Source organism: Quercus suber, unplaced genomic scaffold (assembly GCF_002906115.3).
Source record: "Quercus suber isolate HL8 unplaced genomic scaffold, Cork oak 2.0 scaffold_888, whole genome shotgun sequence".
In the NCBI taxonomy this organism is placed as follows: Eukaryota; Viridiplantae; Streptophyta; class Magnoliopsida; order Fagales; family Fagaceae; genus Quercus; species Quercus suber.
The window spans coordinates 53643-68476 of record NW_027070315.1 but is presented as its reverse complement, the minus strand read 5'-3'; the positions used below and the strand labels follow the sequence as shown (position 1 = coordinate 68476).

Here is a 14834-nt window from a genome sequence, read left to right as displayed (position 1 = left end):
TGGAGTCGCGACACCTTAGGTCCAATCGTTTTTCTCTCTTATCTAGTTTGGATAGGGAGGGGGACCCTTGGTCTGAGAAGGAAATTGAGAACATTGTTACGGAGCCAAGTCCCATGGCGAACGATGGTGGTGCTTCCTAAACAAGTATGTTGTCTTCAGGTGTTGAGCTTCTAGATGGGTTGCAGAAAGGGGGGTCGGAGCTTCTGCTTCTTCCATGGGAGAAAAGTGGTGCGGTAGCTAGTGTTTTTGATAGTGGGGAGCAAGTGAGTGGTCCTCTAGAGTGTGTATTGCTATCTCAGTGGGATCCTAAGGCAGTGAAGAATAAGGAGTTGACCAGGGTTGATGAAGAGGGTGAACAATCTATATGGGTGTCCACAATGATGAGGAGTTTTTGCAAAATGGTGGGTTTTCCTATTGTACGACATGAAGCTTAGTGTGTGGCTTTATTTCGTCTACTAGAACAAGAATGTCTTAAGGTCATAAACGAGGGGTGTGTTCGAAGACCTATTAAATCTGTTCAGAAAGGTCTTAGAGAACTTCGGGGTCTAGTATCCACAATAAATTACGATAGGCCCTCTTCTCGTTATCAAGGTTCATCGAACTGTTTTGGGGTTATTGGCAGTTATAAATGACTTTAAGACTTCTTTCTTAGAATGTTAGGGGTTTGAATAATCCCCAAAAGAAGGAGGTTTGTAAGAATCTCCTTAAGGAATGGAGGTGTGGTATAGTCTGTCTCCAGGAAACTAAGCTTTCTTTGGTAAATTCTGTTGTCTTGCGAAGCTTATCGGGTAGTCCTTTCACAGATTGGGCTGTCGTCGATGCAGTTCAAACATCTGGGGGGGGGGGGTTTGTTGCTTTGGGATAAGCGGGTGGTTGAGAAAATTGATGTGTTGGTTGGTCAGTTCTTGGTTAGTGTACTTCTTAGGGGAGTTTTGGATGGTTTCGAATGGGTTTGCACTGGCATTTATGGTCCAAACGCAGACCTACTTAGGGCTGCTTTGTGGGAGGAGTTATCAAGGGTGCGTACTCGATGAAACAAGGCTTGGTTTTTATTTGGTGATTTCAACATTATTAGATTTCCATGCAAGAGGCTTGGCAGTGACTCTTTCAGCCCATCCATGTTTGCTTTTTCAGATTTCATAGAGAATAATTTCCTAGTGGATTTACCATTAGATGGGGCTTCTTTCACTTCGTTTAGGGACTCCAAACCAAATTCCATGTCCCGTATTGACAAGACTTTGGTCTTTGCAGATTGGGAGGACCATTTTGGAAAGGTGTCCCAGAGGGTGCTTCCTCGTGTTATTTCTGATCATTGTCCGCTTTTGGTGGAAACTGGTAGTGTGGGTAGGGGGCGCTGTGCTTTTAAGTTTAAGAACATGTGGTTAAAGGTTATGGGTTTTGTTGAGAAAGTTCAACAGTGGTAGAACAGTTATTGCTTTACCAATTCTCCAAGCTTTGTTTTGACTCAAAAATTAAAGGCTTTTAAAGAAGACCTAAATAAGTGGAATAAGGAGGAATTTGGTGATTTGGCTTCTAAGAAGAAGAGTTTGCTGTCGAAATTATTGGGTTTGGATGCCAAGGAAGATATTCTAGGCCTTTCGCATGAGGAACAAGCTTGCCAAACTCAAGTTAAAGGTGAGATTGAAGTTTTAACTTCCTTGGAAGAGATTTTTTGGAGTCAAAAGTCCCGTGCTCTGTTTGTGAAGGAGGGAGATAACACGCTTCTTTCATAAATTAGCAAATTCTCATAGAAGAGCTAATTATATTAGTAGCGTTGAGGTTGATGGTGTATTATATGAGGATAAATCTACTGTACGCTCTTAGGTGGTCCAATTTTATCAGGAACTATATACAAAGATAGACACGTGGCGTCCAACTGTGGATGGGTTGGATTTTGCTTGTATTGGGGAGGATGATAGGTTATCCCTTGAAAGGGATTTCTCAAAAGAAGAAGTCACCCAAGTTTCAATAGAGATAGAGAGGGATAAAGCCCCTGTTCCGAACGGGTTCACCATGGCATTTTTTCAGAAATGTTGGAGGGTTGTGGAGGCTAATGTTATGGTTGTTTTCAAGCATTTTCACAGGTATTTAGTTTTTGAAAGGTCTCTTAATGCTTCTTTTCTCTCTTTAATTCCTAAGAAATATAATGCTGCCAATATAAAGGATTTTCGGCCTATTAGCTTGGTGGGCAATGTTTACAAGTTGTTGTCTAAGGTGTTGGCGAATAGTTTGAGAGAAGTGTTAGACAGTCTGATCTCAGAGACTCAAAATTCCTTTATCGGTGGAAGACAAATTTTGGACTCAATGTTAATTGCAAATGAGTGCCTTGATAGTAGATTGAAGCGTCATTCCCCGGGAGTAGTTTGTAAGTTGAATATAGAAAAAGCCTACAATCATGTAAATTGGGATGTCTTACTTTATTTGTTGAATAGGATGGGCTTTGGGTTGAAGTGGAGGGAGTGGATTATGGATTGCATTTCCACTGTTCACTTCTCAGTTCTTGTGAATGGATCCCCGACAGGCTTCTTTGGAAGTTCCCGTAGGTTGAGACAAGGTGATCATTTGTCTTTCCTTTTGATTATGGAAGTTTTTATCTTGGATTCTGAAGAAAACAAAGGATAGTGGTCTGCTTCGTGGTTTTCATGTGGGACCAGTTAACTCTAGTGGGGTTCGCACTTCACACTTACTGTTTGCAAACGATACTATTTTGTTCTGTGATGCTTCTAGAGATCAGTTATTGTCCATTAGACTGGCTTTGTCTTGCTTCTAAGCTTTTACTGGTTTGAAGCTAAATGTGGGGAAGAGTGAGATTGTCTCGGTGGGGAAGGTTGGTAATATAGGTGCTTTGGCAGACATTCTTCGTTGTAGGGTGGGTAACTTGCCTATGAAATATTTGGGAATACCTTTGGGCACCCTATACAAAACTGCATCCATTTGGAATCCTATTTTGGAAAAGATGGAGAAGAAGCTGTCTGGTTGGAAGCGTCTTTATTAGTCTAAGGGTGGTAGACTTACACTCTTGAAGAGTACCCTCTCCAGCATTCCTACATATTACCTATCCCTATTTACCATCTCTATAGCTGTGGTTGGAGTGTATTCAGAGGAATTTTTTATGGGAGTCTTAAAAGGAGTGTTTTAAACATTCTTTGGTGGCTTGGGAGAAGGTGTGTTCACCTCTAGAGACGGGTGGTTTGGGGGTTAGGAAGTTAGTTCACTTCAACCAAGCCCTTTTAAGGAAGTGGTTATGGAGGTTTGGCCAAGAAGGAACTCATCTTTGGCAGAGGGTTATTGCCACCAAATATAGAGGGCCAAGGGGGATGGAATACTAAAGAATGCAAAAGGGCCCATGGGTGTGGTATTTGGCGTGGTATTATTAACAGTTAGGAGAGGTTCTCCAAGCATTTGACTCTTGCGGTGGGTGATGGCTTTTGCATTCTTTTTTGGCATGATAGGTGGGTTGGAGATACCTCACTTAAAATGCTCTATCCTCAATTATATGTGTGTTAACATGACAAGAAAGCCTGCATTTCTAAGTTGTTGGGTCATCAGGAGGATGGGAGTAATAGATTCTGGAACTTGAGATTATAGGAACTTTCATGAGAGGGAATTAGAAGCTGCTTTCTCTTTCCTAAATTTCATTCAGTCTCAGATTCCAAGAGGCATTGGGTGTGATAGTCCCCATTGGTGTCTTAAAGGGAAAGGTAAGTTCGATATTCGGTCTTTTTATAAGAAGCTCAGGGGCACATCTCCCTCTAGTTTCCCTTGGAAGGGGATTTGGAAAGTCAAGGTTCCTAAAAGGGTGGCTTTCTTTTTGTGGACTGCTACCCATGGTCGGATTCCTACCTTGGATAATTTGACGCTCCGAGGCCTCCCTTTGGCGAATAGGTGTTGTATGTGCTGCTGTTCTGCGGAATCTGTGGACCATCTTCTCATTCACTATCCTGTAGCTTATTCTTTGTGGGTGCAAATGTTACAAGTTTTTGGGATTCAATGGGTCATGCCAAGTTCAGTGGAGAGTTTGGTGTTTTGTTGGAATAATTGGTTGGGGAAATTTTCCTCGGACATATGGAATATGGTTCTTGGTTGTTAGATGTGGGTTGTTTGGACGGAAAGAAACAAGCGCTCTTTTGAGGCTATAGAAAAATCGCTCAATCAGTTACAAGCTCTTAGCCAAAGTACTCTTTTTGAATGGGCTAGGTGCTAGGGTTCCTCAAACTGCTCTTCTACTCTGGAGTTTTTTACCTCCCTTAAAAGTGCCCCTTCAGTTGCTTTTCTTTATTCTGTTGCTTCTGTTGTTTTTGTTTGCTGCTTTTTGTGTTCACTATCATGAACATCTTGTATTTGCTATTTTCGTTTTTTTCTTCAAGTTTAATATAATTCTTATTACTTACCAAAAAAAAAAAAAAAAAAGTCCCATCATAATGCTACCGGAGAACTATGAACGGAAACTCCCTCTCTCCCTCCCTTTTGCTCCCAACTATTTGGTCTTAAGAATGTTAGTTTTAACGATTGATTGCCTTTCTCCAACCCTTACTACCCAACCTTAAATAGAGCACACTCTTAAAATTAATTTAAAATATTATGCATGATATGCAATAGATACATTAGTATACAATATGTATTCACGTGTAAGTTACTAATTAGTTGAATGAATTAGCATGGTGAATGGTTGTCTATTTAGCATCCGTTTATAAATTCAGCTTTTTTGTATAATTTTTTAAAATATCACTTTTTTTTTTTAAGTACAAATATACTTTAATACACACACTTTCATAAAAAAAGCTAAATAAATTATTAAAACAACTTAAACTAACTCAATAACCCCTTCACCAATAAAAAAATAATACTAATAAAATAAAATCCAACAACTCAGTGAAGACGAGGAAGTTTCCCAACAAAAAAAGCTATATGCCAAGGTGCAGCAATGTGAAACAGACATACACAGGTCAAGGAAAAAAGTCCATATCCGAATGAGAGCTAAAGATCATCAAATTATTATTCGACGGGGTTCAAAAGCAGTCACAAGTGGGTACTCTTTTGGCAATTTTCTTTTGTCCTTCCTCTTCAACGCCGTTTTATTATACCACTACTACGTACTACGTGGGCTTCACATCATTTGGAGCCTCCAATTTAAATAATGTTGAAACTTGAAACAGAGTGTGCAGTGATCCATGCTCTGTTTTTGTTGGTTTGTTTGAATTGCATGGTATGAATAGTCTGTGGTGTACGTGAAGTCCGCACTTTGCAATTTACTTAGGAGGCGTTGATGTTACATTATCCCGAAATATGACTTTATTATAATCTTACATTAATAAAATCTCAATACAAGAATACAACATTATATTATTTGAAAAAATGATAAACTTAAGATGATGTGATATATTTTGTAATTTTAAATTATGCTAATGTTAGAAAAATAAAATAAACCAAAAATCTTAATATCACATCATCGTAATATGCATTACATCATCGTAATGTGCATTATATCAATAGCACATCACAGCGAACTAAACGCTCCCTTAAGGTGTGTTTGGATACCGCTTGTTTTGCTGAAACTGAAAAATTATTGCTAAAACTACTATAGATAAAGATAAAAGTTAGTTGAAATAGTATAGTGAGGCCCATAAATAATGCCAAAAAGTGCAGTGGGACTCATAAATAGTAGCAAAAATAAGCTAAATGGTGAAATAATTTTAATTTTTAATTCTAACCCAAAAGCACACTTAGTGTGATGCTAAGTCCAATTAATTTTTCTCATCAAAAAAGAAAAAAAAAGTCCAATTAATTTTCACAAAAATTTCCTAACAAATCTTAGGTAGTATGTTATTAGATTTTCAAAATTCACACTCAATATAAAAAAAATATATATAATAAGTTTGAAAGATTTCTTTCTAAATTAATTTGAAAAGAAACTTTGTTCCAAAAAGTATGGATTTTGGACATAGCCGCATCAATTCTAATATTTTGATGAAAAAAGTATAGACTTTTGGAATTGAACTTAAAGAAATATTTGGTACACGCTTTCTCTAATATGTGTCATGGTATTTGTTCAAAAAGAAATATTTGGTACACGCCTGTTTTAATTGACGAGACGTGAGAACATATGGAAGTGCTTCTTTTCTAAGACATTACTAGACAAACAATAGGAATCCTAGTATTAAGGACATTACAATTTCTATCAAAAATTTTCATCATACTTTGTTATTTCATTTCAAAAAATGAGAAAAAAAAAGAAAAAAAGAAAAAGGAAATGAGTGATAAAATCAATCAATTTTTATACTTTTTTTTTTTTTATGAGACGTGATTCCCCCCCCCCCCCCCTTTTTTCCCAGATATTATTATTTGGTGAGACTCGAAGATACATGGAAATTGTACTTGAAACTTTTTTTTTTAATGTCAGAAATTGTACTCGAAGACAGATAGGGAGTCCTACCGGGGGTCTTGTAACTCTTGTTTTAGGACCTTATATCATACGTATGCGGTTTAGTTGGCCTCTGAGGATACGCCTGCCTAACCCACAGAGAGAAGGGTCGAACGAGAAGTGTCGTTAAACTCTTGACTTAAGTAGGCAACGATAGAGGGGAGAGGGTCACTAATGGAGACATGGGATGTGCTGCACTTGAATCACAAGCTTGGTTTGATTAAGATCTTTCTTTCTTTTTTCTTTTTATTTTATGGTTTGGTTTTAATTTTTAAAGGATAGGGAGGCTCGTAAATGGTTGCAGTTAGTCATTAGAAGTTAGTAGGTTTCAATTGTTTAGTCACTGATAAATGAGAGCAGTCGACTAGGAACGGAAACTCCCCTCCCTCCCTCCCCTTTGCTCCCAACTATTTGGTCTTAAGAATATTAGTTTTAACGATTGATTGCCTTTCTACAACTCTTATTACCCAACCTTAAATAGAGCACACTCCTAAATTAATTTAAAATATTAAGCATGATATGCAATAGATACATTAGTATACAATATATATTCACGTGTAAGTTACTAATTAGTTAAATGATTTAGCATGGTGAATGGTTGTCTATTTGGTATCCGTTTATAAATTCAGCTTTTATGTACAATTTTTTTAATCACTTTTTTTTTTAAGTACAAGTAAACTTTAGCATATGAACTTTCATAAAAAAAAAAAACTAAATAAATTATTAAAACAGCTTAAACTAAGTGTGAGTTTGGATAGCGTTCCGCGGCAAGCGTTTGCCTTTTTTCCATGAGTCCTGCGCACTATTTACAGGACCCACAAGTATGGAAAACGCAAAAAAAAAAAAAAAACAATAAATTTGAGTCTCACGAGCACTATTTATAGTTTAAAAATTATTTTACTACAATATTTTCAGTAATACGTTTTCAGTTTTCAACAATAAACAGTATTCAAACAAACCTAACTCAATAACCCTTGCACCAATAAAAAAATAATACTAATAAAATAACATCCAACAGCAACTCAGTGAAGACGAGAAAGTTTCCCAACAAAAAAAGCTATATGCCAAGGTGCAGCAATGTGAAACAGACATACACAGGTCAAGGAAAAAAGTCCATATCCGAATGAGAGCTAAAGATCATCAAATTATTATTCGACGGGGTTCAAAAGCAGTCACAAGTGGGTACTCTTTTGGCAATTTTCTTTTGTCCTTCCTCTTCAACGCCGTTTTATTATACCACTACTACGTACTACGTGGGCTTCACATCATTTGGAGCCTCCAATTTAAATAATGTTGAAACTTGAAACAGAGTGTGCAGTGATCCATGCTCTGTTTTTGTTGGTTTGTTTGAATTGCATGGTATGAATAGTCTGTGGTGTACGTGAAGTCCGCACTTTGCAATTTACTTAGGAGGCGTTGATGTTACATTATCCCGAAATATGACTTTATTATAATCTTACATTAATAAAATCTCAATACAAGAATACAACATTATATTATTTGAAAAAATGATAAACTTAAGATGATGTGATATATTTTGTAATTTTAAATTATGCTAATGTTAGAAAAATAAAATAAACCAAAAATCTTAATATCACATCATCGTAATATGCATTACATCATCGTAATGTGCATTATATCAATAGCACATCACAGCGAACTAAACGCTCCCTTAAGGTGTGTTTGGATACCGCTTGTTTTGCTGAAACTGAAAAATTATTGCTAAAACTACTATAGATAAAGATAAAAGTTAGTTGAAATAGTATAGTGAGGCCCATAAATAATGCCAAAAAGTGCAGTGGGACTCATAAATAGTAGCAAAAATAAGCTAAATGGTGAAATAATTTTAATTTTTAATTCTAACCCAAAAGCACACTTAGTGTGATGCTAAGTCCAATTAATTTTTCTCATCAAAAAAGAAAAAAAAAGTCCAATTAATTTTCACAAAAATTTCCTAACAAATCTTAGGTAGTATGTTATTAGATTTTCAAAATTCACACTCAATATAAAAAAAATATATATAATAAGTTTGAAAGATTTCTTTCTAAATTAATTTGAAAAGAAACTTTGTTCCAAAAAGTATGGATTTTGGACATAGCCGCATCAATTCTAATATTTTGATGAAAAAAGTATAGACTTTTGGAATTGAACTTAAAGAAATATTTGGTACACGCTTTCTCTAATATGTGTCATGGTATTTGTTCAAAAAGAAATATTTGGTACACGCCTGTTTTAATTGACGAGACGTGAGAACATATGGAAGTGCTTCTTTTCTAAGACATTACTAGACAAACAATAGGAATCCTAGTATTAAGGACATTACAATTTCTATCAAAAATTTTCATCATACTTTGTTATTTCATTTCAAAAAATGAGAAAAAAAAAGAAAAAAAGAAAAAGGAAATGAGTGATAAAATCAATCAATTTTTATACTTTTTTTTTTTTTATGAGACGTGATAAGAAAAAATGTGAAAATGGCCATTAGAATTAAGTCATACCATTGATGCCGTCAAATTCACTGTTTTTATTTTGGTTGTCGTAAAATAAATGGATGTTATTTTGATTGGTTAGGAAAGATGAATTAATATTGATGTGATTAAGTTTAGTTTGAAGTTTTAGAGAATGTTCTTTAATTTGGCTTAATGAAAATTATAATTTTGCCAATTGAATAATTAAATTAAAATTTTAAAATTTAAATTGAGGTCCCCACTATTCAAGGGTGAAACTCAAAGTTGACATTTTTTTTTTTTTTTTGGATGTGAACTACGACAGTTGTATTAAGAAGAAGAAAATAGTACATCAGAGGACACTAAATGCTCCACAAAAGGAGGGCAAGTGCCTAACCACATGACAGACTCGGGTAAGGACTTAGCATGCTGGGCTAACCCATGTGCTACTTTATTACCACACCTAGGCACAACAGAAAAAGAGCAATCTCTAAACTGAGTAGCTAACATTAAAGACCCAGAAATTAGATTGCAGATGCTAGCAGGAGAAATGATTGATCCAGTGAGAGAGTTATGAACCACCATTGAGTCGCCTTCAAAAATGGCTAAACGAAAACCTTGATCCCAAGAAAACCTTATTCCTTCCTCCATTGCCTTGGCTTCAATCTCCAGAGAACCCAAGGGAGCACGGATCTTCATACTCAGTGCAGCACGCACCAACCCGAGATGGTCCCTGATAATGACACCAACACCCGTAGCACGTTGTCACTCAAAGATTGCACCATCAACATTGACTTTGAGCCACGGAAGCTTAGGAAGAACCCAACCAGCATCTACCTCTAGAGTCTTTATCTTAATACGATGGTTTGCCACTTGAAATTCCTCCAAATAGTCCAACGTCCAGCCAACAATACCAGAAGCTGATTTGCGAGGCCCCCCTATCTGAATCTCATTTCTATTGGACCAAATGCCCCAAGCCACAGAGAAGAAGCGAGCCAACTCCTAAATAGACCACTGTTTCATGTTCCGAGCATACCAAACCAGATCGATGAACTCCCTCACTTCTCCCACGTTTGGACCGAGATCGAAATTCGCAGTTGTCCACACCTCCTTTGCTTTAGCACAAAACCAAAGCACATGAGCCGTGGATTCCACCGCAATCCCACACTCTTCACACACATCATCCTGGGTTACTTTTCGAAAAAACAAATTGGATTTCGTGGGCAAGATATTCCTACAAGCACGCCATGCAAAACTTTTGATCTTGTTGGGCAGCGGCAACTTCTAGATACATCGCCAGAAGGACACCACAGGCTATGAGGTCGAGCTCTCTCCCTGATGAGTATCACTCCGCACTGGGCGAGCTACACGGTAAGCACTGCTCATAGTAAACCGACCTGATGGAATGTAAGCCCAAATCAACCTATCAGCGGGCAGCGATGGACTAAGAGGAATAGAAAGAATAGCTTCGGCATCAAAAGGAAGACAGACCTCATGGATTATGTCTGATTTCCAAGTTGTTGTCTTTGAATAAATGAGAGCAGAAACTAAGGCATCCTCAGGAAAGAAATGAGGGACAGTAGCAGGCTTAAGAGATGGTGAGGAGGCTAGCCACTTATCTCTCCACAGGCTTACCGAACCTCCATTACCAATCTGCCAGCGACATCCTAATTTAACAACCTTTTGAGCTTCCATAATACTACGCCAAGAATAAGATGGATGCCTCCCCAACGCCGCATTCAAAAAATCACCATTCGGAAAATACTTAGCTTTGTACACTCGGTGAAATAATGAATTTGGACAATTCTGAAGCCTCCACCCCTGTTTAGCCAGCAAAGCAATGTTAAAAGACTTCAAATCTCGAAAGCCCATACCTCCTTCCTCTTTTGGTGCACACATCTTATCCCAGCTTAGCCATGCCAATTTATTATGGTTTTCCTGCTGCACCCACCAAAATCGCCTCACCATGCTAGCAAGTTCATCATACAGGCCATCAAGAAGCTTAAAACAGCTCATGGTATAGGCCGGAATAGCTTGGGCCATTGACTTTATCAAGATTTCTTTGCCTACACTGGATAAAAGCTTTTCCTTCTAGCTAGATAATTTATTCCCCAACTTCTCCTTAAGACCATTGAAGGTATTCCTCTTGGATCGCCCCACCAGAGAAGGTAACCCCAAGTACTTTTCATGCTGCCGGATCACTGGAACCCCAAACCTCCTTTGTATCTCCTCCTAAATCGATCTTGAAGTATTTCTGCTAAAAAATAAGGAAGTTTTACTCCTATTCAGTTGTTGCCCAGAAACTGATTCATAAACTGAAAAAACCTCTTGCAGCACATCACACTCCTCCAAGGTAGCACGGCAAAAAATTAGGCTATTATCTGCAAAAAATAAGTGAGAAATATGAGGAGCACCACGGCAAACAGCTACTCCTTTTATTTTGCCTCTCTCCACCTGTTGTCTAAGTAAACCAGATAAGCCCTAAGCACAAAGTAAAAATAAATAAGGAGAAAGAGGGTCCCCTTGACGTAGACCCCTGGAAGGAATAATACACCCTTTAGGTTGCCCATTAATCCGAACAGAATAAGTAACTGAGCTGACACATCTCATTATAATCTCCACCATTCTTCTATGAATGCCAAGTTTCTCCATAATACCCTTCAAACAAGCCCACTCCACCCTATCATACACCTTGCTCATATCAAGTTTCAGTGCCATCTCCCCAACTTTTCCAGTTCTTTTCTGGCTGATATGGTGCATAGTCTCATATGCTACAAGAATGTTGTCAGTTATGAATCGACCCTTAGTGAAAGCACTTTGGTTTTCACTAACAATGCTAGACAAAACAGTTTTAAGCCTATTAGCTACAATCTTTGAAGCAAGTTTATAAATAACATTACAAAGACTTATAGGCCTATATTCAGAAATTTTACGAGGATTCTTAACCTTAGGGATAAGAACAATATGGTGTCATTAAAATTCGGTGGAGTTACTCCATGATTCAAAAAATCCAAAACTGCCTATGTGACACAATCACCAGAAAGAGACTAGAATTTTTGATAAAAGAGAGGGGGCATACCATCAGGGCCAGGGGCCGTTGTAGGACGCATCTGACTAAAAGCTTGTTGCACCTCCAATGCTTGAAAGTCCCGACCAAGTAAACTGTTCATAGGATCAAAAACCACTGCTTGCACTGTATCAACTACTCTCCCAATATCAGAAGGATTAGAAGTAGTGAATAGCGCCGAAAAATAATCTATGACAATACTTTCAATTGCTTCATGAGTGTCCCGCCAAGTACCCACATTATCCTCCATGCCCTCAATCAAATTTTTCTGATTTTTATTAGAAGCTTTAACATGAAAAAATCGAGTATTTCGGTCACCGGCCACCAAGTACATATTCCTAGAGCGTTGCTGCCACATAACCTCTTCAGTGTCTAGCCATGAACCCAACTCTTTCCTTATACTTCGAATTTCCTCACCATGAAGCTCGGGTTGCTGCTCCAACCGTTGTAGATTGGTTTGAAAAGCCAAAATACGACGCCCCACATGGCCAAACTCCACCTTATTCCACCGTTCCAAAGCCTCCCTACAAGAGTGCAAGCAATTATGGATTGGAAAACCCGAAGAAATTGAAAGTCCACGTTCCCAGGCCTCATTCACCACCTCTGGACAGCAAGGATCACGCAGCCACATGGCTTCAAATCTAAATAACTTCCCTGTTCTCTTACTGTTCCTGGTGTCTCGACCCCATTGGAGACAAAGCATGCAATGATCAGACTCTACCGTAGATATATGGGCCACCCTAGCATTAGCAAACTGTCTCATCCACTCCTCATTAGCCATTGCACGATCCAAACGAGCCCAAACACTATCTCCATTCCGAAAATGTCTCGACCAAGTATACCTTGCACCTGTAAACCCCAAATCCCTAAAATGGCATCTATCCACAACTTCCCGAAATCTGTCCATCTGTCTCTCCGGTCTAACCTGTCCACCCAACTTTTTAGAATTACTGAGGATCTCATTAAAGTCCCCAATACACAACCAAGGTAATGAATTGCTACATCCAAATGCTTCCAAGATTTGCCAAGTCTCCTCCCTCTTACTAGTATCTGGCTGGCCATAAAAACCTGTGAAACGCCAGCTCCTTTGCCCATTGCTACAAATGATCTCAGCATCAATAAACCACTTCGAATAACCCTTAATATTAACAACAGATTCAGGTTTCCAAAGGAGAGCTAAACCTCCACTCCAACCCTCACTAGGAACAATTAAACCTTGAGTGAAACCAATAGAATTCTAAATTTCCTTCATCTTATATTGTTGCTTTCTAGGAATCTTAGTCTCCATACGGAAAACTAAGCTGGGAACTTCTCTCTCTATGGTGCTCCGTAGAGCCTGAACTGTGTGGTGGTTCCCAAGCCCCCGACAGTTCCAACTTAAGGTACTCATTGTTTCCGACGGTGCTGCCTTGCAGCCACCGCCGATCCAAATTCATTCTTCAACAAATCACTCACCACAACAATTTCATCATCGCTCTTCCTTTTCTTCAACTCAGGAATTTCAGAGCACTCAGGCATATTAAGGTTTGCCTTGTGTTTACGTTTAGTGCCCAGCTCCACATCATTTGAGCTTACTGTAGTCCCAACCTTGGCTTGGACCTGCAGCCTCTTCCAAGTTCTGGTATTCGGTCCAGGTCCAACATTGGAGTGGTTTAAATCCCCTGATGCTTTCCCTGTCTCATTATGGTCATGTACCACCAAATCTGATTGAATTGCCTGACAACCATCTACCTGCTTCATCTGAGAGCCAGCCTTGGTACCATCCATGCTAGGATGAACAGAAGATGTCAACACACCTGTACTAATGTTAGCCACATGTGACTCCTCCAACATAAGATTTACTTCAGCAAAATCGGCCCCATTCTCATACACTCCCTTATCCTTGTGCACGTGCCCCCTCCAATTCCATATCAATTTCCTTCAAGTGAGTTTGGAAAGTCTCCTCATTACTCAAAATATTTGATAAAGCACCTTTAAATGGACCCACCAACCCTGAACCAATCTCACCACCCACATTTGGCGCAGACACCCTTTGTTCTTGTTGCTGTACCTCAACCAAATCAGACCCTTCAGTGCTCGTGTTCATGGCTGGCCTCTTCGTTGCTAGCTACCCTTGGCTTGAAGTTGCATTATGATCCCCCATACCACAAACCCGGACCACCTTTTTCCTAAGCAAACTAGAAGTATCAGCTCTTAACCATGATCCATACTCCTACGATTCAGTCCTCAACTCACGCTTACTTTGAAGCCACAAGTCACAATCCTTAGAGTCATGATTCAAAACACCACACCAATGGCAAAATATAGGTAGCCGTTCATATCGAAACGTCACCCAACCTTCCTTCTCCGGACAGAAGCGAACTCTCCTCCCTCTGCACAATGGTTTGTGCACATCAACCTCCACCCTTATTTGCATAAAGTCACCACATTCTGTCTCGGATCTATCAGTTGAATGGATTACCCATCCCACCGATTTACAAAAGTTCTCTGCTGTCTCCAAAACCATACGACGAGCCGGTAAACTGTGTACCTGAACCCAAAACTTCGCAATATCAAAGCGGAGCCTCTGGAGAGAGATATCTTCCTCATACCGACGTAGTACAACTAAATACTTATCAAAACTCCAAGGTTCCCCCAACAAAACTAGGTTAGCATCCAGTTCGTTCTCAAAAACAAAAAGCAATATATGATTGCCCATATCTTGGATCTCAAAATCTTGTTTCATCCTCCGCAGAGGTTTAAGGGTGCGCGCCACAGCTTCAATATTGAGAGCACGCTTCGTAAAAAACTTCGCCGCAAGCGTATACTCCTTCCTGCACTCTTGGTTTTCAAAGTTGAATACTTCGCCCTCATGTTCAGATAATGATAAGCGAGTCCAAGCCTCTTCGAGATTCTCCAT

General features: G+C 38.8%; 2 protein-coding genes across 2 annotated transcripts; both read right to left on the bottom strand.

Moving 5' to 3' along the window:
• Nucleotides 1–11349: 11349 nt before the first annotated feature.
• LOC112031954 (uncharacterized) lies at nt 11350–13325 on the bottom strand. The gene is made up of 3 exons (XM_024064652.1): nt 13226–13325; nt 11948–13150; nt 11350–11732 (listed from the first exon to the last, which is right to left on the bottom strand). The coding sequence occupies exons 1-3, from the start codon at nt 13323–13325 to the stop codon at nt 11350–11352; spliced, it is 1686 nt and encodes a 561-aa protein (XP_023920420.1).
• An 822-nt stretch (nt 13326–14147) lies between these two features.
• LOC136065223 (uncharacterized) lies at nt 14148–14834 on the bottom strand. Its single transcript, XM_065768113.1, has one exon. It carries the CDS (start codon nt 14832–14834, stop codon nt 14148–14150), a length of 687 nt encoding a protein of 228 aa, XP_065624185.1.